This window comes from Dendrobates tinctorius, unplaced genomic scaffold (assembly GCF_039654945.1).
Source record: "Dendrobates tinctorius isolate UK_male_01 unplaced genomic scaffold, ASM3965494v1 ptg000006l, whole genome shotgun sequence".
Lineage (NCBI taxonomy): Eukaryota > Metazoa > Chordata > Amphibia > Anura > Dendrobatidae > Dendrobates > Dendrobates tinctorius.
The window spans coordinates 4,247,341-4,274,672 of NW_027361674.1; the positions used below are offsets into that span (position 1 = coordinate 4,247,341).

Sequence of the window (27,332 nt, forward strand, 5' to 3'; positions counted from 1 at the left end):
TCCAATTTAAGCCTTTGTGGAGAATCAGTAGGCCCCCATACTCATAAGGGAGTCTACAGGTTCAGCCAGCTTCTCTCTAATGTGTATGAGCACCATTATCAAGGTATACTGTAGTCTAAACCAGGGATACTTGGAATTTTAATAGGTATTCCCAAGCAGATAGAAGGAAAAGTTGTAGTCCAAGAGGAGATTTTTATTTATTTTCCACACGGCAAAAGTTTTGGGTACATAGACGACATTCACCTTGCACCTACACATTATCTACTGAAGTTTTTTTCTGGTGGCTCCTGAATGAGGTTGATGCCTTAATGGATCTGAAAATGTTATAACCCTAAAACCCGGTGGGGCATCAGATTTCGAATAATCGAGATAATAATTTGTTATCAACGCTGACCGACCAAACAATCATGGTTTTAGGTCATTCCTATCTTGAAGCTTTCTGACTTGGGTTTGGTAAGAGGCATAATGAGCATGAATGAAACATTTTAGATCAATAGATCTCTCATTGGCCATTTTGGTCAACAAGATGGTGGGGCACATTGCTGTCTCTGTCACCCAAGTTGAAATGCTTTTTGTCAGGCTGAATGTTATGTCAATTAAGGATATGCTACAATTTCGAGTGTCAAAGATTTCTTTATAGTAATGAGTGTGATTGTTAGTAGTTTGTCAAGCTTGTCACTCGTTACACAAAATAGAAGAACAGGTGGAGTGGACAAAGGCATATGTGGAACTAAGGAAGCGACCACGACCCTGAGATAATGTTGATGCAGTAGAGAAGTCTGTATGCATACAGTATTTTTGTCAATTTGTGAAATGCATTTTTCTCTTTTTCTTCTAAGCTCATTCATTTTATCTACTTTTTTCCAGAATGCCCAATTTTCAGCTTTAATTTTCGACAAGCTCCAAGTGCCTGACTATCTGCAAAAAAGCAGAAATGAAGGAGAGAGTCGCTGTGACGTCTGCGCTACTCACCTGAATCAGCTAAAGCAAGAAGCCGTGCAGATGATTCAAACCATCAACCAAGCCGGGCGTCCTGATATTCTCGATCGTCCCCAAACTTCGGTGCCTGTGGCTACCGTCATACCCAGGCTCTCGCCCCAGAATGTGGTCACAGTCTCCTCGCCGAAGGAATTGCTGATGATTGCAGGGCAGGTGGGTAGACAGTCTGGAAAATCTACCAATATATTTTCGGGGACGGAACGGAGGAAAGGACTTGGATGGCCTCATGGGCAGGGAAGTTTTCCAAGTTCAAGTGTACAAGTGACAGTGGGTTCAAGCGGCATTGGTGGGGCACTCAGTTCAGTTACCATTCAAGCTCAACAATATCTAGAGGGAATGTGGAGCATATCAAGGGTGAATAATTTCCTACCTCCAGCCATCCAAGTGAGTATTCCCAACTGTGTGTGTCGTTGTCATGTGTGTCCTTGTCTGTGGATAAACCCTTCAATATCAGCACCATAGTAACCGTAAGTGAATTTCCATTAGTGTAGTCACAGAATATAATGAAAGTGTAAAGAGATTCCGTAACATGCATTTATAATATAATAGTGAGCGCATTATATTTACTAATCCCAGTCAGTGGGCTGATTTAGGGCCCCAAAATATCTGATCCCAGTTGGTAGTGAGACTGAACATAAGCAAACAACCCTAGAGAATTCTTTCTTTGGGGCAGAAGTAGCACCAAAATGAAACACTAACGAGAGTTGATGCTCAACAAGTGCATAGGATCATATACTGGGAATGTAAGGGCACACTATCCATTCTAGTCATATCGGCAGAGCAGCAGCTACTCTTAGGGTCCCGTCACACTAAACGATGCACCAGCGATCCCGACAACGATACGGCCTTGTCAGGATCGCTGGTGCCTCGCTACATGATCACTGGTGAACTGTCAAACAGGCAGATTTCACCAGCGATCGGGACCAGCGAGGACGCTGGTATCCAAGGTAACTATCTGGTAACTAAGCGAGCGCATCGCTTAGTTACCCGATGTGTACCTTGGATACCTGTGTGCTCACGCTGGGAGCTGGTATCCAAGGTAAATATCGGGTAACTAAGCACACGTCACTTAGTTACCCGCTGTGTACCTTGGATCCCAGCTCCCAGAGTGAGCACGCAGGTATCCAAGGTACACAGCGGGTAACTAAGCGACACGCGCACTTAGTTACCCGATATTTACCTTTTATACCAGCTCCCAGCGTCTGCTTACAGCGCTGGGAGCTCGCTGATCGTTGGTCTTCTACTACCACACGCAGCGATGTGTGCTGGCCAGCGGGAGACCAACGATCAAAAAGTGGCCCAGGACATTCCTGCATGATCAGCGATACCCGGTCTGGGGGGGGCGGTCGCTGATGCGTGTCACACACAGCGAGATCGCTGGCGAGATTGCTGTTGCATCACTAAATCAGCAATCTCGCTAGCGATCTCGCTGTGTGTGACGGGGCCTTTACACTCGGCTCTGTTGATAGGGCGTGACTGTCGATGTTATGCTGATTGACAGTCGGCTCTCTGCTGCCTAACTGCGGGGAGCTGGCTGTCAATTAGAATGATGTCAGCAATCATTCCCCATCAATAGAGCAGAGCGGAGAAGGAACAGCTGCTCTGTTGACGTGGAGCAGCTGAATCGCCGTCAGGAGTGGTCAATGACCGCTCTGTGCCGGCGCCCGGGTAGAACAGATAGTTAAAAAGGATCCGCCTGTTAATTTTTAGGCCCAGAGTCAAAATAAAATAAATTAGTCCTGGATAAACCGTTTAAAGTGGGCATGAACATTTTAGCAGAGCTGAAATAAGTATTGCCACAGATTCCGTATCTTAATTGGATGACCGGAGGAATTCTGTAAGAATGAAAATTAAAAACTGAAAATTAGATACAAGAAGACTGAGGCATCGAATTATATTCCCTTAATACTTATTTTTTCCTCTGCACGTATATCCTGCACAGACGACTTCTATTTTTTTTCCAATTTTGTACAAGAAATTAAAATAAGTTGCTTTTATAATTTGAAAAGAGAAGATTTCAAAGAATGTGGTACAGCCCGTGGATCATGCAGCATACACAGTATACAACAAATGTATTCTTAAGACAGAGAAAAGCATAGAAAGAAATGGAATCTAATGAAAACTAATGACTCACAGCTCCTCGATGTATGACTTGTATATCCACAGAATGACTTAATTCAACCACTGTAAGATATAAAAAAAAGACATCAGTGTGAAATAGAGAACAGTTTAGCTTCGGCTCTTATTTTGAGGACAACTTTTAACAAAATAATAACCAAAATAATATCTCAACTCTAGAAATGTAGCACCATGAAGACTAATATTTGTCTTTGAAAGACTGTGTGAGATAAAAAAAATACACAATTCCTTTAACTCTGCATCTGATATCCGGACTAATATGAGACCAAATATATTATTAATTTTTCTTTGTTTATTTTTTGGAAATTGGAGTTTGATTTCCCTTCCACAGGTTCACACATGTAAACTCTTTTATAAAGGGAACCCGTCTGAAAGGTTTTGCTGATACACCCCCATACACATCAGATGGCGGTGGGTTCTGCCGACATTAATCTAATGTGTATGGAGAAATAAGAGTCCCACCTAGAATCCAGTGAACATTTCACACTGGTGTGCTATACATTGGAAACGTTCGTACAATATAGCTGATTTTAATAAATGTCAGGACACAGAAAATACAGAAAGTAACCTCAATGGTAAGAAATCTTGGATTAAGTCCAAACGCAGTCAGCAAACATTCGTTGTTATAACTCTAGAGCCTTGTTTTCACTTTCTTTCAGTAATCTTGCCCTGGGCTATATTTTTACATAAGCCATTGAAAGCATTTCCATAATTTCAGGTGGTGTGTGTTGAATGACTTTTTTAGTGTGTGTAACCTACAGTAAAAAGGCACACAGCAACGACGATATATGGCAGTAGTGTGCTATCTTATAAATGAGCATGATATTTAGTATTAGGGTAACAGAGGGTTAAATTCAAGAGACCCTATTTACAGTTGTGCTCAAAAGTTTACATACCCCAGCAGAATTTTTGCTTTCTTGGCCTTTACTCAGAGAATATGAATGATAACACCAAACCTTTTTCTCCACTCATGATTAGTGGTTGGTTGAAGCCATTTATTGTCAAACTACTGTGTTTTCTCTTTTTAAATCATAATGACAATCCAAAACATCCAAATTACCCTGATCAAAAGTTCACATACCCTGATGATTTTGGCCTGATAACATGCACAGAAGTTGACACAAATGGGTTTGAATGGCTACTAAAGGTAGCATATTCACCTGTGACCTGTTTGCTTGTAATCAGTGTGTGTGCATAAAAGCTGAGTAAGTTTCTGGGATCCAGACAGACTTTTGCATCCTTCATCCAGCCACTGACGTTTCTGGATTGTGAGTCATGGGGAAAGCAAAAGAATTGTCAACGGATCTATGGGAAAAGGTAGTTGAACTGTATAAAACAGGAAAGGGATAAGAAAGATATCCAAGGAATTGATAATTCCAGTCAACAGTGTTCAAACTCTGATTAACAAATGGAAAATCAGGGACTCTGTAAAAAACATAACCACCGGCAGGTAAACCAACAAAAATTTTGTCGACAACTGCCTGGAAAATTGTTTGGGATGCAAAGAAAAACCCACAAATAACATCAGCTGAAATACTGGACTCTCTGAAAACTAGCGGTGTGGCTGTGTCAAGATGCACAATAAGGAGGTACTTGAAGAAAAATGGGCTGCATGGTCGAGACACCAGAAGAAAGCCATTACTGCGCAAATGCCACAAAGTATCTCGCCTACAATACACAAAATAGCACAGAGACAAGCCTCAAAACATCTGGAACAAGGTAATTTGGAGTAATGAGACCAAAAGTGAACTTTTTGGCCTCAACCATAAAAGTTACATTTGGAGAGAGGTGAACAAGGCCTATGATGAAAGGAACACCATTCCTACTGTAAAGCATGGAGGTGGATCGCTGATGTTTTGGGGATGTGTGAGCTACAAAGGCACAGGAAATTTGGTTGAAGGAAAGATGAATGCAGCACGTTACCAGCAAATACTGGAGGCAAATTTGCAATCATCAGCACGGAAGCTGCGCATGTGATGTATGTTGTGAGTTCATTTTCCCCTCCGTCACTGAGGCCTGGTGAACTCCCTATTCTAGTGAAGGAAGGTAGTGAGCCTGATTATCAGGCACCTGGGACTAATGAAGACGATTGGCTGAGTGGAGTCACTGACTGGATTTAAGGCAGCCTACGCCCTTTCTGCCCTGCGGGTGATTTCTCTGTGGACTCTTGGACACCAGTCTGATTCCTGCTCTCCTAAAGCTAAGTTTTCTGTTTTGCCTTTTTGCATCTAAGATTTGTTTTTGTTTTTCTTTCTTTTTGGATTCTGCCACTCCCTGCTGGAGTGTGCAGTGTTCCTTGAGCTCTGTCTTCTGAAAGTACCTGAGTGCTGATTTAGTTTTTGAAACTTAGTTGCTTCAGGGCCATTTTTATATCAACTTGCTGGCTTTTGTCTCTGATAGAGTTTTGTCTAAGGCGCAACGTCAGGAATTCAGAAGGCGTAATAAGCTGTGTTTTTTCTGTGGAGATGCCTCACATGTTATTTCTGTTTGTCTTAAACGTGAGAAACGCTTTGCACACACGTTTTCTGTTGGTGGGGTTCAGCCTAAGTTTCTTTTGGCGATTACTCTGATCTGTTCCCTGTCCACATTTTCCGCCAAGGCTTTTGTGGATTCGGGAGCAGCGCTAAACCTAATGGACTTGGATTTTGCTAAACGTTGTGGATTTCCGTTGACACCTCTGCAGACGCCTATCCCTTTGAGGGGGATTGATGCTACCCCTCTGGCTAAAAATAAACCTCAGTTTTGGACCCAGTTGGTCATGCGGGTCGCCCCAGACCACCAAGAAAATTGCAGATTTTTGGTGTTGCATGGTCTGCATGATGCCGTTGTTCTGGGGTTTCCCTGGTTTCAGATTCATAATCCAGTTTTGGATTGGAAGTCTGTGTCTGTGGTGAGTTTGGGTTGCCGGTGTACCTTTAGTGAGGCTCCGGTTTTTTCCACCTCTCCTCAGTCGCATGAGGTTCCTGACTATTTGGCGGACTACTATGATGTATTTAGTGAGAATGAGTCTGCGTCCTTGCCTCCTCATAGGAGTAATGACTGTGCAATTGAACTAAACCCGGGGTGTAAATTTCCTAAGGGTCGGCTCTTCAATTTATCTGTACCCGAGCACGAGGCTATGCGGTCCTATATTAAGGAGGCGTTGGAGAAGGGTCATATTAGACCATCCTCTTCACCCTTAGGTGCCGGGTTTTTTTTGTGGCCAAGGATGGTTCTTTAAGGCCTTGTATTGATTATCGTGCCCTCAATAAAATTACTATTAAATATCAGTATCCGTTACCCCTGATTTCGGATCTATTCTCTAGAGTCAGAGGTGCTTGCTGGTTTACCAAGCTTGACCTCAGGGGGGCGTATAATCTTATCCACATTAAGCAGGGGGAAGAATGGAAGATGGCGTTTAATACTCCGGAGGGACATTTTGAGTACCTGGTGATGCCTTTTGGGCTCACTAATGCCCCTTCTGTCTTCCAGTGCTTCATGAACGATATTTTCCGAGACTTTGTCGATAAATTTTTGATTATCTATCTGGATGATATTTTGATCTTCTCCAAGGATTGGGATTCTCATGTGGAACATATTCGGACTGTGTTCCGGATCTTGAGAGAGAATTCTCTGTATGTCAAGGGATCAAAATGCCTTTTTGGAGTACAGAGAATTTCTTTTTTGGGATTTATTTTGTCTCCGTCAACTATTGAAATGGACCCGGCCAAGGTACAGGCCATTTATGATTGGGTTCAGCCCACTTCTTTGAAGGCCCTCCAGAAGTTTTTGGGTTTAGCTAATTTTTATCGGAAATTTATAGCAAAATTTTCTAGTATTGCCAAACCATTGACTGACCTGACCAGGAAGGGTGCGGATGTGTTGAATTGGTCTCCGGAGGCGGTTGCTTCCTTTCAGGAGCTGAAGCGTAGATTTACCTCCGCCCCGGTTCTGCGGCAACCTGATGTCTCACTCCCGTTCCAGGTAGAGGTGGATGCTTCTGAGATTGGTGCAGGAGCGGTGTTGTCCCAAAAGGATCCGGTAACATCTAAGATGAATCCCTGTGCTTTCTTTTCCCGTAAGTTCTCTTCATCTGAACGTAACTATGATGTGGGGAATCGGGAACTGTTGGCCATGAAATGGGCATTTGAGGAGTGGAGACATTGGTTGGAGGGAGCCAAACATCAAGTTGTGGTCCTCACTGACCACAAAAATTTGATTTACCTAGAGTCGGCTAAACGCTTGAACCCTAGACAGGCTAGGTGGGCCTTGTTTTTTACACGTTTTGATTTTGTGGTCTCTTTCCTTCCTGGAACTAAGAATGTCAAGGCAGACGCCCTCTCTAGGAGTTTCTTTGCTGATTCTCCTGTGGTGACCAAGCCTGCCACCATCTTAGGCGAAGGGGTAGTTCTTTCTGCCATCTCGCCCGATTTGAGACTTGCTCTGCAAGAGTTCCAGGAGGACAAACCTGAGCGTTGCCCCAGCGGAAAGTTGTATGTTCCTGACCAGTTGAAGAAGAGAGTGATGTCCGAAGTTCATTGCTCTGCATTGGCTGGTCATCCAGGTATTTTTGGTACTAGAGATCTGGTGAGTCGCTCTTTTTGGTGGCCCACCTTGTCTCATGATGTCAGGAATTTTGTGCAGTCCTGTGGGACTTGCTCCCGGTCTAAATCTTGTTCTCGCTCTAGTGGGTTGTTGATGCCTTTGCCGGTCCCCAGGAGGCCATGGACCCATATTTCAATGGATTTCATTTCTGATATGCCGGTCTCTCAAAGAATGACTGTTATTTGGGTGATTTGTGATAGGTTCTCTAAGATGGTTCATCTTGTACCACTCCCTAAGTTGCCATCTTCCTCTGAGTTGGTGCCTCTGTTTTTGCAACAGGTGGTTCGCTTGCACGGGATTCCTGAGAACATTGTATCTGACAGAGGAGTTCAATTTGTGTCTAAATTTTGGAGGACGTTCTGTTCCAAGTTGGGAATTCAGTTGTCCTTCTCCTCTGCTTTTCACCCTCAGACCAATGGGCAGACAGAGAGAACAAACCAGACCTTGGAGTCGTATTTGAGATGTTTTATTTCCGCTGATCAGGATGATTGGGTTTTATTTTTGCCCTTGGCCGAATTTGCTTTAAATAATAGAGCTAGTTCTGCCACTTTGATGTCACCTTTTTTTTGTAACTTTGGTTTTCACCCTCGATTTTCTTCAGGGCAGGTGGAGCCTTCTGCCTGCCCAGGTGTTGACACTGTGGTGGAGAGAATGCACCAGATCTGGGACCAAGTGGTGGATAAGTTCTCTCTCTCCCAGGAAAAGGCCCAGCGGTTTTCCAATCGTCATAGGACCATTGGTCCCCAGTTTAAGATTGGTGATATGGTGTGGTTATCATCAAAAAATATTGCTATGAAGGTGGCTTCTCCTAAGTTTAAGCCTATATTTATTGGACCTTACAAGATTTTGGAGATTATTAATCCGGTCTCTTTTCGTTTGGCTCTTCCTGTCACATTTAAGATCCATAATGTGTTCCATAAGTCCTTGTTGAAGAGGTTTGTTGAGCCAGTTGTGCCTGAGGTGGCACCTCCGGACCCTGTATTGGTTGAAGGTAACTTGGAATATGAGGTAGAGAAAATTCTGGATTCCCGTCTGGCTAGACGGAGCATCCAGTATTTGGTCAAGTGGAAGGGTTATGGTCAGGAGGATAATTCCTGGATCTCTGCCTCTGATATTCATGCCAAAAGATTGGTGCGTGCCTTTCATCGGGCCCACCCTGATCGCCCTGGTAGCGTTGTTGAGGGTTCGGTGACCCCTCCTCAAGGGGGGGGTACTGTTGTGAGTTCATTTTCCCCTCCGTCACTGAGGCCTGGTGAACTACCTATTCTAGTGAAGGAAGGTAGTGAGCCTGATTATCAGGCACCTGGGACTAATGAAGACGATTGGCTGAGTGGAGTCACTGACTGGATTTAAGGCAGCCTACGCCCTTTCTGCCCTGCGGGTGATTTCTCTGTGGACTCTTGGACACCAGTCTGATTCCTGCTCTCCTAAAGCTAAGTTTTCTGTTTTGCCTTTTTGCATCTAAGATTTGTTTTTGTTTTTCTTTCTTTTTGGATTCTGCCATCCCTGCTGGAGTGTGCAGTGTTCCTTGAGCTCTGTCTTCTGAAAGTACCTGAGTGCTGATTTAGTTTTTGAAGCTTAGTTGCTTCAGGGCCATTTTTATATCAGCTTGTTGGCTTTTGTCTCTGATAGGGTTTTGGCAGATTGCAGACAGCAGCCTTCCTATCCGTTCCTATCTAGGTAGTTTTTGGGCCCCGTCTTTGCTCAGCCTGTCTTTCTGTCTAAGTGTTTTCATCTTGCTTCACCGTCATTATATGTGGGGGGCTGCCTATTGCTTTGGGGTCTGCTCTGGGGCAGTTTAGATTTCCCCTTTCCTTCTTTAGGCCTATGTATCTCTCTGGCTGTGATCGAGGGGTCTAGGTCATTGTAGGAACCCCCCACGGCTACTGCTAGTTGTGTGGATAGGTTCAGGGGTCTGCAATCTGATAGTTGCCAACTTCTCTGGTTTTCAGGACTTAGCTAGCATTTCTGTTTTTGCCTCCTACGGTGACTCAATCATAACAGATGTACTTGGACATTCCAACATGACAACGATCCAAAACACAAGGTCAAGTCGACCTGTTATTGACTACAGCAGAACAAAGTGAAGTTTCTGGAGTGGCCATCTCAGTCTCCTGACCTCAATATCATTGAGCCACTCTGGGAGATCTCAAGGGCACAGTTCATCGTAGACAGCCCAGGAATTTACAGGAACTTGAGGCTTTTTGCCAAGAAGACCTGTCAATTGTTATAAATATGTATTTTTTTAACTGTTGTAAATTCCACTGTTCTCCTGAATCCAGCACTGTTTTTCTTTCGTTCCTGCTCATCTCCACTCCTGAGATATGACCCCCTATTGCTTGTATGAAAATCTGTTCTTCTTGGGTTTGGTTGTCGAGGTGACGGAAATAGAGAAGATTTGATGGTGATGACTACTTGGCTAACAAGAATAGATTTATATAGAAGGAAGAGACTGCCATATCTCAGGAGAGGTGCAGGAATTAAAAAAACCTACATTGGATTCAGGAGTACAGCTTCAACAGGTGAACAGATTAAAATATTTAATTTTGGCAAGTGACGTGTCCTCTTTAAGCCTCATTTTTACTTTTGTTCTGAATAAGGAGATTGATTTTGATTTACAGTTTAGACCAAAGTCAATGGGGACGGCCATACATCTCATGCGTATGTCCTGTTCAGTACATGTTCATTTGGCCAATGCCGGGGTAGAAAGGATTGGGCATTTTGAATTAGAACATGTCTGATCCTTTGTTCTTAGCCAAAATTGCCTGTCAGTAGCTACTTCCCGTTTCCTTTTGACAGCTTGACTGAACCATGCCTGAATGTATGTAGGATCTATCATTAGATTAGTCTTTTGTTGCCAAGTACTGGAATTGTATGGCAAGGTGGCATGGAAGACATTCATACTGCACTGTAGTAGTCACTTCAGCTTTATTTCCTAATCTGTGGTGCCAACACTTACTATTTGACCAGCTTTAGCCCGGGATACACTGCCTTCAAGCTTTCAAATTGGATTGTCAGCCAGCCCATCATATCATATCACTCAGATCCTCAGTACGTCGTATTGACATTGAGCTGAACAGAGGAAGGGGTTTGACCAGACTCCAACTATGTTTTCTCTATCCCTTACTGCCATGTTAAATAAGAGTCTTACAATTTTGCCATAATATAAGATCAGTGCAGAGGTGTATCTTGGTGTTGAAGAGGTCAACTCGTCAATTTGTCCCAGGTTCTTTGATTCAATGGGGGCTCCAACAAGCCAGTTTGCTTGGTCCGTGATCTTTAGATGCAAGGTGAGGGCAGTGCCTCATATCTTTTGCCTTGGGTGACAAAAAGCTAAGCTACGACTCTGGATTGGTGTGATCATGCCACCCAATAGATTAAGGTGCCATTTTAAAAGCAGTTTTCTACTATATATTAAATTGCAAACGGTTAGTATAATTATTAATTTCTGGTGGTAGATGAGTAGAAATACATTATAGGAGGAGTACTTCCATCACTTGTTATATCACTTGTTATTTTCCCCTTTTGACAGCCTTGGTTGGAATGAGACTTTTGGAGTGATGGTTGAGCAGGTCGGAGTCCAATGGAATATGGTTGTGTCTTATCCAGTCCACAAAGAAAAATTTGGGTTCCTCCATTTTTTTTAGAGAGGGCATGGACTCCAAATAGTGAAAAATGAAATTTGCCTACGTGTGCTCACATCTATTACATAACTTCGAGAAGCCAAATACCGGATATAAAGAATAAATTCAACCCTAGTTCCAAATGACACCTAGTTTATAGAAAATAATTTACCGGATGAAGGATCCATTATTCATGTGACTAGGCCTGTGTATTATAGGCTTCTTTTTCCATTTATGTAGAACATTGATTTAATTTCATTGTGAGTCCTATAATGGATTTATAATTAGAACCCAGTCACAATAATCAATGGTGAGATTATTAACCATGTAAATAAAACCGGAGGATTTAGGATGAGGTAATTTAGCCGGGTTATTGAGAATCAATGCGTGAAGTCAGACAGGATTATAGCTGCCAGTGGAGGTAGCCCATTTAGATTCTTAACACCCATTGAAAGGCGTCATTGATTTCTGAAATACGGATTTATTTTGGGCATATGAAAGTCGTGATGGATTTTATATAGCGATGTTCTCAGATTACTGGTTGGTTGTTACCGAGTCTAGCTCGAAATTTAAAGTGTGTGAACGGACTTTATAAAAATGATACAACCGCTAATGATACCTCGCAGAACGGCAAATATCAATCAGAGGCAAGCAGAGAGGTGAAAGGGCCCCAAAGCAAAGGCTAAAATGGGATTCCATAATTCGGACCATATTCCCTAACCTGTATGAATTTATACTAATAATCCTATTTGTCAAACATATCCAAAGCTATAAAAGGTCCATGGCTGCCTTAAGAATTTTGTAAAAATAGATTTGCTAATCCTTAGTTCTTTGATCTAGCACTAAACCATTCCGTAAAGTCAGGTTTCCCTTTGTTAGCAAGTATTTGGTGATAGCATTTATTGACATTTACCCTGGAAAAAGCTTTTTGAGACCTCAGGTTTAGCACTTCATATATCACGCAAGTGTTAATAGGAAACCGTGGTCACTGAACCTTAATTCTTTCTGTTAAATCTTAGCTGAGGCCATTATAAAGCCACCCCAGGCAGTTCGTCACTTATCTTAAAGCCTTCCTTAGGCACAAACCTTTGGTCGACCTCAAAGGTGTACAGAGTTTCCGTTAAGAGTGTGACCTCAGACTTCACTGAAATGAATCGATGCTGAGTTTTGAAACATGACCGTACTGCAATTGAAAATTTGGCAAGTTTCTGAGGACCCCTTAATTGTTACTTACCCTTAGGCACCTGCCTAGAATAGGTCTTGGGTAATCTAGGACTAATCCTAGGGTTTATCAAGTTTCACTCTTTGGTACACCTACTCACATGCTATAATTGTCTACTGAAACACTGTAGTTTTTTCTTTTTCTTTCTTATTTTTATATCTAATGGACCAATTTAGTAGAATGATTTTCTGCAATTTTGCTTTCTTTGAGGCTAGAAAGTCGGAGATGTCTCGGAGACTGCTCGCAGGAACCTGAAGTAATTAACTCCCATCCATTAGCGAAGATTAAAAGCTGCAATGTCTCTTTATTTTTTTTTTTTCCTTCAGAATCATTTTCTTTTTCCTTGAGAGCCAACTGCAGTTGAACATAATAGTACATAAATAATTTATGACTATACTTTAAAATTTAAATCAGGAGCGCAGGATGGGAGCTATGCAAACTGTTATTTTAAGCAATTCAGTCAGATAACAGAAATCACTTTTATGGAGGAAAAAGAACTAAAAGAAGAAAAGATAAAAATCAATTATCCAGATTGCCTCTTCATTTTACATTACGCTACTTCACTCATCATCAGCAGCGCAGGCCTCCAAGACGAGACAAACATCACCTCCCAGTGTTATGACCTTGCGTTGTCACAAGGCTTGAAGACAAGTGGCTACCAGGTTATCTGCTGTGGTTACTGGCTTATCGGCTGTTCTGAAGACAAGTGAGGAGTTAGACTGTCTGCTTTGTACTGAGTTCTCCCTAATCTCCCCTCAGCGGCAGATGTCGAAAAAAAAAAAGATTGGGCGTGTTGTTCTTCAATATGACTGATCCTTCATTGCCACAGTAAAAATCCACTACTAAATGAGTCACCAATTTATTTTTTGTAGCCACTAAGGTTAATTGATGAAGGTCCAAGCTAGGTTAGCCTTTACTTCAGGAGTGGGGAATGTTTGATCTGTGTTCTCATTTTCTCCAGCCCCCGGGCAGCCCCATACTGTGTTATATATAGGCCCCCAGCCCCTCCTGTGATGTATATAATCTCCAAGCCCCTCCTGTGATGTATATAGGCCCCAGCCCCTCCTGTGATGTATATAGTCCCAAAGACCCTCCTGTGATGTGTATAGTCCCCCAGCCCCTCCTGTTATATATATAGGCCCCAGTCCCTCCTGTGATGTATATAGACCCCAGTCCCTCCTGTTATATATATAGGCCCCAGCCCCTCCTGTGATGTATATAGTCCCAAAGCCCCTCCTGTGATGTATGTAGGCCCCCAGTCCCTCCTGTGATGTATATAGGCCCCCAGTCCCTCCTGTGATGTATATAGACCCCAGCCCTTCCTGTGATGTATATAGTCCCCCAGCCCCTCCTGTGATGTATATAGGTCCCCAGTCCCTCCTGTTGTGTATATAGGTCCCTAGTCCCTATTGTGTTATATATAGGCCCCCAGTCCCTCCTGTGTGATCTACCATAACATATCAGACTCTCGCCTACCATGGAAACCTTCAAAAAGAGCCTGAAGACCTACCTTTTCCAACAAGTCTACAACCTGCAGTAACCTCCAATCTACCAATCTACCAAACCGCTGCACGACCAGCTCTATCCTCGCCTGTATCCTCACCCATCCCTTGTAGATTGTGAGCCCTCGTGCTCAGGGTCCTCCCTCATCCTGTACCAGTCGTGACTTGTATTGTCTAAGATTACTGTACTTGTATGTATTATGTATACCCCTCATCACATGTTAAGCACCATGGAATAAATGGTGCTATAATAATAAATAATAATAGTAATAATAATAATATATAGGCCCCCAGACCCTCCTGTGATGTATATAGACACCAGCCTCTCCCATGATGTATATAGTCCCCCAGCCCCTCCTGTGATGTATATAGGCTCCCAGTTCCACCTGTGGTGTATATAGGCCCCCCAGTCTCTCCTGTGATGTATATAGTCCCAAAGCCCCTCCTGTGATGTATATAGGCCCCCAGTTCCACCTGTGTTGTATATAGGCCCCCAGTCTCTCCTGTGATGTATATAGTTCCAAAGCCCCTCCTGTGATGTATATAGGCCACCAGTTCCACCTGTGTTGTATATAGGCCCCCAGTCTCTCCTGTGATGTATATAGCCCCAAAGCCCCTCCTGTGATGTATATAGGCCCCCAGTTCCACCTGTGTTGTATATAGGCCCCCAGTCTCTCCTGTGATGTATATAGTCCCAAAGCCCCTCCTGTGATGTATATAGTCCCCCAGCCCCTCCTGTGATGTATATAGTCCCAAAGCCCCTCCTGTGATGTATATAGTCCCCAAGCCGCTCCTGTGATGTATATAAACATCAGCCCCTCCTGTGGTGTGTATAGGCCTACTGCCCCCCATCACAAAGAGTTGCTTGCACTCCAGACTGACGCAAACCTGGAAAAGCAGTTAAGAGTGTAGCAACATGATTAATACCGCCCAACGTCTCAGCCACACAAAAGAGAAGCATCTCCACCCATCACATTAGGGTGGCGTTAATTAAATGTTTGACTAAATATAGCAGGATAAATTTTAAGTTGATAATTTTGTACACCCCCCCCCCCCCCCCGAGTGATCGTATAAATATCCAAATGGCCCTTGGCAGAAAAAAGGTTCTCCACCCCTGCTCTACTATATTAATTTAAAATCAAACGACTTCTGTAAAGAGGACCTTTTTATTGCCAAAAATACATATTTTTTTTTAACCTGGTGTTAATGCCGCCATTCTCCTGAATACGGGCATTGTTTTTCTTTTGTTCCTGTGCCTCTCCATTCCTGAGATATGACCTTCTTTCTCTTCCCTATATGTTAATCTAGTCTTTATATCCAAGTAGGTGTGGTCCCCAACTCATTATGGTAGTAGTCTTGAGAACCACACCCAGTTGGACAACAACACTTTATTTATATATAGGGAAGAGGGGGTCATATCTCAGGTAAGGAAAGGCACAGGAACAAGAGAAAAATATCACCGGGTTCAAGAGAACAGTGGCATTCATAGCAGGTAAAAAAAAATACATATTTATGGTGGGTGACAGATCCTTTTTAAAGGTATAGATTAAATGATCCCATTATACAGTTATTCTTTCGATTGCTTCTGATGCTAGGGCTATCTTGAACCAGAGAAAATTGATCAAACAAGTGACCCTTGTAACTAATCCTGGACAGCCTTTATAACTGGCAAATTTCTTCTTTGGAGATACGTAATTGTCTACAATTTCATATATAGAAAGAGTCCTGATAAAAGCAATGTCTGTATAATGATTTCCAAAGCTTTCCATCCGTCCCATATGAAGGACATTACTGGCAAGATTCATGGGTTACATCTCTTTTATCAAGCTGCATTTCTGACGTATTGTGCAATCCTCCATACTGATGATCATAGAGAGATGATGGACCACCACCAAGAGTACAAGTGTTTGATGGGAAGGAGATTCCGGGCTTTTTGCACGTTTAGTGCATAATGTGGTAACCATATGTTTTATCGGTTCTCCGTAATCAGCATATAATGATCAGCACAACAGAGCTGAGAGAAATCCATCCGGGAATAGGTGTGACACGCACAACTAATGTCTTCCTTACCCACGCTCAGCTGGGTATACAAAGGGAGGACAGTAGTCAGATATTTACTGATGGTGAGCAAACCTTTCTGTATATAAAGTTCTATGGAGAGCTGTAACTAAAGTTTCAGGAGACCTTGCAGAAGACTGTTGGTATGGGCTTGTTCACATGATGCGTTTTTGCCCCGCTTTTTTACAGTATGTCAATTCTTTCAGCTTTTGTCACCCATACAAATGAATGGGGGGAGGGACGCATAAAAAACATGTGTCCAGTATTTGCCACAGATTTTTCTGCTGCTAACACTGAACATGTGCACATATCCTGTCTGTCGCAAGCTCCTACCTCCATGGAATTTTACAAGCACTAACTGTCATCTCTTATCTCAGTCTTGGGAAAATCTGTCTTCACTGAATAAACAACAGCAAAATTTGAATCCCTAACGAATGAAGCTACAAATCAAAAGATATATATATATATATGTAATCTAGTAGAAAAGATATTTTACTGTTAATATTGTTGTTTGTAGCAACCAAATAGGACTATGTAAATAGATGTTCTACGCTGAAACAGGGAAAGCTTATAAAACAAGAAGCGTATAATGAACAATAAAATTGCAATATTTTATTAGAAGTACTAAAAGAGACAGACAGTACATTTAAGACAGTGCCAATAGTGCATGGTGATGAGCCAAAGAAAATAAGTTGCACCACCAGATGGTAGGCAAGACTAAAATGTAATGCTAATATACCATAAGGGTAGAAGAGTTAAAATGTAAGCAACTAATGTACCAAGCATAGTAAGTTTGCGTACAAACAACTACTCACAATTGTTTATACTATATTCCAATGATTCAATACAGCTGAAGTGCCTACAATGCATTTAAGCTATACCACTAAAGTGTGGATATTTGACCCATAGTATCCTAAATAGATATCACAGATATAGTTAGCATGTCTTACCAGAAACCATGCGATGGTGCCCTTTCCCCTACGCGCGTTTCGGCGGCGTGCCTTTGTCAAGCCCGGCAAACACTGGATGTTCGTGCCCCCCTCAAATGAATGGTGTCCCGGTACTGTTCTGGTAACCGAACCCAAACTTTTTTTTTAACTGTTTGTCCGGACCCGAATATCAAGGGGTCCGTCCATCTTTATTTATGATCTGTTTTTCTAGTACCTATATATTGTGCCGTCCATTTCTAATCCCTTTTCTCGGATCTGTACATTGTGCCGTCCATTTCTAATCCCTTTTCTGGGATCTCTACATCGTGCCATCCATTTATAATCCCTTTTTTTTGGGGATTTCTACATTGTGCCATCCAATTCTAATCCCTTTTCTCGGATCTCTGCATTGTGCCATCCATCTTTAATCCCTTTTCTCGGATCTCTACATTGTGCCGTCCATTTATAATCTCTTTTCTCGGATCTCTACATTGTGCCATCCATCTATAATCCCTTTTCTCGGATCTCTGCATTGTGCCATCCATTTATAATCCAATTTCTCGGATCTCTGCATTGTGCCATCCATTTATAATCCCTTTTCTCGGATCTCTACATTGTGCCGTCCATTTATAATCCATTTTCTCAGATCTCTGCATTGTGCCATCCATTTATAATCCCTTTTCTCGGATCTCTGCATTGTGCCATCCATTTATAATCCCTTTTCTCGGATCTCTACATTGTGCCGTCCATTTATAATCCATTTTCTCAGATCTCTGCATTGTGCCATCCATTTATAATCCCTTTTCTCGGATCTCTGCATTGTGCCATCCATTTATAATCCATTTTCTTAGATCTCTACATTGTGACGTCCATTTATAATCCCTTTTCTCGGATCTCTGCATTGTGACGTCCATTTATAATCCTTTTTCTTAGATCTCTACATTGTGACGTCCATTTATAATCCCTTTTCTTGGATCTCTACATTGTGCTGTCCATTTACAATCCTTTTTCTTGGATCTCTACATTGTGCTGTCCATTTACAATCCTTTTTCTTGGATCTCTACATTGTGCTGTTCAACTGTTATATCTCCTGGAAATGATTTGAATTAATAGACAATTGGGTTTTGCCATCGCCTCATGTTAAAGGGGTGTGTCTCTACACACTACACTTTCCAATCAGGGTTGCTGATGTTGTGAAGTGACACACCCTATTAGGAAGCAGAGGGAATGGTTACACCCAATTGTCAATTTATTCAAACATTTCCAGAAGGAATAACAAAAGGAACAGATTAAAAATGTGGCTGTAAGACAATGTTCTTCAGTATATTATTTTATAGTGATTTACTGACTTGTCAGAAGAGGTGACAGAAGTTACTTCATCATCAGACATTCTCAGTCTTTTGGGAGGGGATGACAAATCATACCTTGGCTGCTGTGGTCTTACAAATATGGGCCATTATCTCCTCTCACATTACCGATCCCACATTTCATTACACGTTACTAAGAAATTGATGTGTTATTGGCTTTCGAATCACATGACTGAACAAGTTTTCCGTGTACCCAGAAATGCTTTCCAACCCATCAAGCCAAGGCCTGTTCTCGCCAGGCCATCCATCCATTACTAATGAAGTCATTTTAAAGCACAATGGGACATATAGATTTTCTTTAAGTGCATTATTCACTTGCTTTGTTTTTAACTTGGCTGTCCGCTTGGGCATCAATCTTTTGTGACTGTCGACTGCCCACAAATTACGGCAGCACATCTTGCTCTCGTTAATTTTTCATCCGACAGTGGTTTTTGTGGAGTAGTCGATGTATGTGAAGGGAGTGGATGGGAGCATGAAAGGGCAGGCTACAGGCTGTGTATAACTGGATGAGGATAAATGTGTATACATAGCATTCATTAGGACGCGTTGGTCTCCAAACCATTTTTCAAAGTGGATAATGGGGAAGGTACATACACACTAGTGAAAGGGGATCTATCGGAGCAGGCCATGTGATTTATAGCATCGGCTTCAGTGCCATTTAACTGGTGATTGGTGAAGTTTCTTGGTGTTCCCTTAGCGTGGCCACCATAACTCAAAGAGATTTATTACAGTCAGAATCACAATTGTCGCCAGTGTAATTTAATATAAGATAACTAGACTCTTGGCAACCAATGAGATTTAGAAAATGACTTGCCTTAAATTTGCCATTTCATAATCAGGTGTAAATGTGATCTGTTTACTGAGTATGTCAGGAGGTATGATTAGACAACCCCTTTAAAGAGGATTTGTCACTTGCCATGAATAGGTCATTCCTTTAATCATGCGTAAATGCCTATATATATATGGAAGATGTGGTCATATCTCAGGAACGGAGGGGAGCAGGACCAAAAGAAAAATATAGCCTGATTCAAGAGAATAGTGTTTTTTTACACCAGGTTTACAAAATTACATATTTATGGAAATCGCCTTTAACTTCCAATAGCAGGTGAAAAAGCTATTGATAGTTTGCTGACTGTAGCAATCATTGTACGCACATATCACTTTTCAGGTTTGAATCCTGGTGTTGTGATCCTTCTCTTTAGGTCATATGCTGGACATCTGGAGGGTTAATTAACTTAATGGTGATAGATGGTAAAGGCCTGTTCCCTGGGGTACCCACTGCTGGAATGTCCACCAACTAACATGGGTCCCGTGTCTAAAAATAAATGGAGTAGTGGTCAGATATGGAAACCATCAATGTCCATAGGACTGGTGGAAATGGCCAAGGACAATTCATGGCCATCACCGCCAATACCTTAGACTTTAAATGAACGGTTGGTCTCGTATGTAGCCAATCAAACTGGACCCCTGCTAGCATGATGGGTGATCAGTGAAGTTCTTAGTAGAGGGACCCTTAATGGTTAGACATTTATCATCTATCATGTAGATGGATGATGAATGTTTACGATTCCACTACTTTAAAGGCTCCTTCAATGGAATGGGGTGCACGGAGTACTGAGACCACCCCTTTTTTAACCAGTTACGTATGGTGATCCTTAGAGAACCCTTGATTTTATCCATTTCATAATAGGGCAATTTGCATTATAACTATATAAAGCAGTTGCACTCCAGATATTTCAAAGCTGTTGATTATCCGTCGCCTTCATTTTTCTAAAGGCTCCCATACACATTAGACTAACGTGGGCCGAACCCGCTGACATCGACAGGTTCGCTCAACAGTCTAACATATATGAGAGCTCCGGTCGGGAAGATGTTTATCACACATGGCCAATTTAGGACTGCCAATCTCTCCTGGGGATAAGTTGCTGGCAGAGGTGTCTGTCGGTCACTTTCTCATGGAGAACAACCTACTGACAAGGGTAAATTCAATTGGTCATGTACTAATATGTTTTCAAAAGGAATAGAAAATGCTAGTCTCCATTTCTTCTATGATGCTGACAGTCTGCAGTGCTGTACACAGATTATTATTTACTGTTGCCGGTCCATATAGAATTACTTTGGAGAAATAGCATCTTTGCCACCTGTAGATTTTGCCTTGTGTATGATTTATTCTAGAAGGATAATTTCTGACAGTCCTAAATGAACTAGATAAAAGGTTGCATGAGGCACAAAATATCACTGCTTTATCATTTCCCATATTTTTCTATGCCTGTCACCACGCAATGCCCATAACAAAAGGTACCCTCGCTTCTGTGCTTGTCGTATGCGGTTTACAGTCATCCTTACGACGTGGCACAGTAAAGCATGTTGTCCTCCCTCATTATGTGTCTTCTCCATAATGTCACTGTAGAAGCCTCTACAAGAAAATCCAGGCAGACAGATAGATGGCTTGTACTCTTTTCATTCCTGTATTTTCTGTCTTATTTGTCTTAGCCTGACTCTACATCCATAGACGGGGGAAGGGAGCACCCGAGCGCGGACACTTCTTCAGGGGAAAACATCAGTGAGCAGAGTTTCGCTGGGCAGTCACAGAGATTCGAACCAGCCGCTGTTGTGTCTTCGGGGACATCGGCTGCAGCTTCCTTCTTCATCAGGTACGTAAAAATTTAATGTATAGATCCAGGATATTCTCAGACAGAAAAAACAGAACCATCCAGTTCATGCCAGCAAGAGCATGGAAATGTATAATTCAACCCTATAAATGCACTTACTCCATATCTGTGTTAATAAAGCTGATACAACGCTATAGTGGCCATGATCTAAGTCTGGTATTGTAACTACGTTTAGTTTACATATAGCATTGCTCTTCTTAAAAAAAAAAGTTACTTATCCTGGGTTGTGGCCTGTTCAGAGCTGCATTCACCATTTTGCAGACTTCAGAGCAGAAATCTGCCGCATTGGGATTTGTATTCTGGAAAGTATCGACAAGGTATTTCCCCGTTTCCAATAGTAGCCAGCAGTACTGTGAAGACAGACGTTGTAGACTGTGAACCTTTCAAGTATCCAAGCTGAGTAGTATGGTCGTAGATAGACGAACATGTGTGACGATAGGATGGTAGCGCATGCACAGTTAGTTTCATCAGTGATTGTCGACAGACCTATTTGGGACCTGTGCAAGTGCCCAGAAAGTAACTAGTGCCTACGCAGTGGATCTTGCCTGAGTTTCTCTTGCCATGCGATGCTCCATGTGAAGCCATATTATGGACAGAGTGGCGATCTATTGATGGATGACACTTCTTCTGAAAAGATCGACCCTGGTGATCAGATGTGCAGCCATACGTTAAATTAATTATCAGCCATGTATTACGTTAACGAGCCGGGCCCACCAGAATGGATTTAGAAGCTTTCTGCTCTGAATCATAGAGTGGCACAAGTGTCTTAGCTGAATAGCATGGCCGAAGATAGAGGAACACATGAAAAGAGATATCTATCTGCAATTGTCAATTAAACTTTCTGATTGTTCAGGACCTGTATATGAGCAGTGAGTCTTGTCCAAGTTTCCAGACAGCTGTTTTTCGTCATGAGTCCCCCCGCCATCTGTGGCCATATTTTGAATGACGTGACGCTTTGCTAAGGGGCGACACTTTTTCTCCCAAAAGATCGACCTTGCCCATCAGCCTGTGGATTTTCAGCCATGTAATACGTTGACGAGCTGAGACTACCAGTGTGGATGACTCGCTTATTTATCAGCTGTCTGTTCTGGATTATTGAGGAGTCCCAAAGAGCAAAGAACCTCAAGATGCCCTACTACCAGAATTATAATTCTAGTAGCTCTGGCAGCCAAGTCCTGTACCCTAGAGGTGGAGGAACCCAAAAGGTCCCTTAGGCTTATACGAAAAGACTAATACTATTAGAGGTCCTGTTGAAGATTTTGCATTGGGGCCTACAAGCTTTACGTTACACCCCTGTCTATCACAGCACATAGACTAAGCTTGTAGGTCCTAATGCAAAAATCTTCAAAAGGGCCTCTAATAGTATTGGTCTTTTCGTATAAGCCAAAGGGACCTTTTGAGTTCCCACCTCTAGGCTACAGGACTTGGCTACTAAAACGATCAGTACTTTAGGCTACAACTTGATTTTTATAGTATCAATTCAGGAGCACAGACTTCTGGGCTTGTATTACAATGATCCTTTTAGAAAAGAAAGATCTGTTAAAGAAAATAAAAATCGAGACGTCTCCAAGAGCAGAAGCTTTTTTTTTTTTTTTCCAATATGTCAAGTCTCATAAAAGGGCTTCTTCAGATTATTCTTGCTTTTAGCGTCTATCTGCTGTTTATTTTCTTCAAGATAGATTGCCTGAAACTTCAGACTCCGCTTGTTTGGTATGCTGCGGGCGCCTGCTTGGCTTGCACAATTGAGACATACATCTGAAGCTCAGATAGATTAATATGACAGAACCACATTTACTCCCTAACTGGCTGTGGATTCAAGCATCTCATTATTTACTAATGAACAATAATGTTATACATAATCTATGGGTCGCCATCCTATCACTGGCTCCTGATGGCTCACTGGTAGGCATTTCTTGGTCATTATATTGGCCATAAATAGAGTCAATAATTGAGGTTAGTCATAGAACAGACACCTTATCAGCCCCAGGCATGGAGAAGCAGCTTGGAAATATTCATTGTGCTGATTGTGTTGTGACTGAGCATATGATTAAGGTATTGAGCCAATATGGCCCTAATGAAACACACAGATATATTAATTAATATTATGGGAAAACGCTAAGTGACTAATATGTTTTGTTCGAGGCATCTCAGCCTTCAATTAGTTTCTATAAATTGTGTCTGTAGATTCATGGCCAAGTTTGGCTTCTTCTACTCCTAGCAGGTATCAATGCTCTTTTTGTGAAATGTCCTTCTTGTTTAGATAGGCAATGAATAATTTCTAGAAAACAATTATCGCATTTGACTGCACTTCCAAGATGACAAATGACGAACTGCAGCCTCATGTGAGCCATATATATGTCCAAACTCCAATTTATTTTACTAGTTTTTGGACTTTTGTCCTAAATTGTCCCAGGAAAGAACATGACATTGGAGTTTTTATCTAATATGAGTATATGTACATGGTATAGAGATAGACTTTATGGATCATTTTGGGGCTCCAGCTTATCATGAACTTTGGAAAGGCTTGCCCTTTAAAAGGATAGACTTAGTGTAACGTAATGTTCCTGGTTCACCATGCAAGATTTGTGCTCTATATTTTAATGCGTTTTGGCCACTTCGGCTACAGGGGTTGTGTTGGGACTGCTACTTTTGTACTCTCTCCAATAATAATAATAATAATAATAATTTTATTTCTATAGCACCGACATATTCCGCAGCACTTTACATTTCAGAGGGGATTTGTACAGACAATAGACATTACAGCATAACAATAATCACATAGATCATAACAGATACCAAGAGGAATGAGGGCCCTGCTCGCAAGCTTACAGTCTATGAGGAAAGAGGTAGACACCTAGAAAAACCTAGAAAACAAAGAAGGTTGGATATTGGCCATAGGCAGGGGCCTATCTGAGGAAGGCGTACCTGGGCCTTGTGCCCTGAGTGTTAATGAGTGCCAACAAACCAGGGTATTGAGATTCAGGGCTAAGACAGTGAAATAAAACATTGAGCTACAGCTCTGGATATGAAAAAAGAGTGTGAACAAGCACTGTCCAAATAAAAAATAAACAAGAAATGTTTATGGCAAAGTAAGGATCAACAAAATATGGTGCAAATACATTTATTAGAAAACATGATAGAACCAGCAACAATTAAAAACAGTTAAAAGCCAAAGGGCTAGTATGCAATGATAGAAAGCCCATGTAAGGACTGACTATCCTCCTCCACTGTGTGAACTGGGAGCAAGTAATGAGGAACCTGCAGTACAATGACTAGAACACCAGATGGGTGCTGGGTATTAGGAAGTAAAACAAAATATAAACATGCAAATGTCAGAACTGACAAATGGTAAATATATTAAAGAATGCACATAAATGCACCCAAAACATAACCATCAAACAAATCACTATGTCCTAGAGTGATGCAAAAACAAGCCTAAAGCGTGGAATGGGAAACGGCTGTTGTGGAATAAGCAGGTCCCAGAAATAACAGGGCTATATACAATCTTTTGGTTGACATGTAGGAAATACTCAGTAACAGCATGGTGCAGGGAAAAAAGAACCCCATGCGTATCGCCACAAAGCGGGTCTTCCTCAGGGGATCAGGAAACTACGGTACGTGTTGTTACAGTAGTTTTGAGGCATAGGGGAGAAGTGATATAGGGCGATAGCTAGACACATATGATTCAAGGGAAGGCTTTTTGAGGATGGGTGTGATCAAGGCATTAGGGAAAAACACCAGTTGTTAGTGACAGGTTCAAGAGATGGGTTAGGGTTGGGATGAAGACTGTGGTGAGTTTTGGGTTGAGGTGGGACAGGATCAGGTCAAGAAACTGGTTTTGGAGGAGGAGAATTGAAAGTGTTGACTAGCTGTTTAGGGTTATGAGACAGGGAAGATATGGGAGATGAGAATTTTGTTTTGCTGCAATGAGCGTGGACTTAAAAGTAGTGAGGGACTGTTTGAATGTGATGAAGTGCTTGTTTGAGTGGGATTTTTTCCATCTCTGCTCAGCAACCTTGGAAGCCCGCCTCAGTTTGTTTAGTTAGGCTGGTGTGCCCGGGTTGCCTGTTAATTGTGAGAGCTTTTGTATGTATGAGGGGGTAGCTGATTCTAGAGCTGCAGTTGTTGTGGTGTTATGTAAAGCAGGAGCATCTTCTGCATAGTGTAAGGAAATTATGTTTCCAAGAGGGAGAAGGTATTCAGAGAGTGAATGTAGATCAAGGTCTTAAAGATTTCTGCGAGGCTGTGCAAGTTTGTGGAGTTGGGATTGTGCACCTGGAGAGGAGAGGAGAGGGAAGAGAATGTAAGATTGTGATCAATGAGAGGGAGAGGTGTGTTAGAGAGGTTATATAGAGAACCATGGGCTATTTTTTAATACTGGTGTCTTCTTGTGAGACAGAAGGTCTCTTGGGTCCCCTTAGGCACCAGGGAGTGGTGGGTGACTACTAATTCTGCATCCCCAAAAGCTGTCCCCCTGGCTAAAGAGTGAAACAAAAAGTTGAAGGACACAAAGGAAACTGTCTTGTTATTTTGTGTGATGAGTCCATAGATCCAGGCAGAGCTCTGTGGCCGTAATTAAGGAGGAAGTAGTTTATTGTAGTTGTAAAGTACTTATAATAATTATGTCAATCAGACAAAGAAAGAGGTTATACAAATTAATAGCAACAGTTAGCTATTCCTTTCAAGCCGAAGCACCTGGCGAGCAGAGAAGGGAATGTAACCCTTCCTGTGGAATAAAATTCCAGTAACCTGACAGCCGTTTTATGAAACCTCAAGAAGGTCCAGATGTTCAGCACTGAAGGAAAAAAAAATGGATCGCTGGAGGACAACTTAGGTACTGGAAAAAAGGATTTTGATGAATATCTCTACTTTGCAGGTGGGAGCTGTTTCTTGACATTTCTGCATAAAAACCAGATGCTTAATATTCAATGAAATCACTACACGTTAGAAGTTGTGGTGGTAGTGCTCCCTCATGCATTGGAAACGGCATGAAAATTACTTCATACATCATGTAAAGTTTTGAAATGAATGACTTTAGTGGCTTAAGTTGTGCTCTGTTAGGATAATTGACTGTCCATGATATTGGCCCTAAGGACCCCTGCCCATATGCCGATTTAGTTCACGCAATCTATATGGACCCCATCGATCAACTAAGTGATGAACCGTCTATATATTACAGGATAGGTATTCAACTGAAATGGCTGGCTGAATGTAATTCCCCCTCCACAGTCATTTGTTTACCGAGGAAGCCAAAAGCTATGGTGAGACAACCCCAGAAAAGAGGACCTGTCACTTACCATAAATATCTAATTTTTTACTTAGTGTAAATGCCGTTGTTTTTTCTGAATCTGCTGCGGTTTTTCTTTTGTCTCTGCACCTCTCTATTTCTGAGATATAGTCTCTTTTTAACTGCATAAAAATCTAGTCTTGATAGCCAAGTGGGTGTGGTCCTCAACTACTCTGTGAACAACTTCTTGTGCACCACGCCCCCTTGTTAACAAGATTACATTTATACACGGGGAAGAAGGGGTCATATCTCAGGAAGGGAGGGTAACTGGAACAAAAGAAAAACCTCACCAAATTTAGGAGAACAGCGGCATTTACAACAGGTAAATAGTTACATATTAATTTCAAATGAAGGGTTCTCCTTAAAGGGAATCTGTCACGTGAAAAACGCTATTAACCTACAGATATAAGGTTAATCTGCAGGTTTATAGCATTCTGAACCTGCTCAGCGCCGACACTTAAGCCCCCTTCACACATAGCGAGATCGCTAGCAATATCACTAAAGCGTCACCGATTTTGTGACGCAACAGCGATATTGCTAGCGATCTCACTACATGTGACACTTACCTCCGACTCGGCTCCCCGCTGGATATCGCTGATCGCGCAAGATCGTCCTGGTCTATTTCTCGTTGTCGGCTTCCTGCTGGCGCTGACGAGCGATGCATGGACGCGGGCGGAAGACGTCAGCAGAGCTGCCATCTGACAGGTAAGTAAAGACCGTTGACCGCTGCTGCATCGCTGGTGAGATCTGCCTGTTTGGCAGCTCACTAGCGACCATTTAGCGATGCACCAGCGATACTGACCGGGTCGTATCGTTGTCGGGATCACTGGTGCATCGCTAAGTGTAACAGTACCTTTAGACCTCCACTGCCGGAAGGAATTTTATTATTTTTTTACCCCCTGGCAGCATTCCGGTTTCAGTTATGGGGGAGGCGAGTGATGATTGAACCC

General features: G+C 42.2%; 1 protein-coding gene across 1 annotated transcript in view; it reads left to right on the forward strand.

Moving 5' to 3' along the window:
- Positions 1 to 27,332, forward strand: part of KIF26A (kinesin family member 26A) — a 171,618-nt gene that overhangs the window by 66,613 nt on the left and 77,673 nt on the right. Inside the window, exons 3-4 of the mRNA XM_073570288.1 lie at positions 868 to 1,383; positions 20,917 to 21,077. Coding sequence (XP_073426389.1) covers positions 868 to 1,383; positions 20,917 to 21,077 — 677 coding nt within the window. The remainder of the gene's footprint in view (positions 1 to 867; positions 1,384 to 20,916; positions 21,078 to 27,332) is intronic.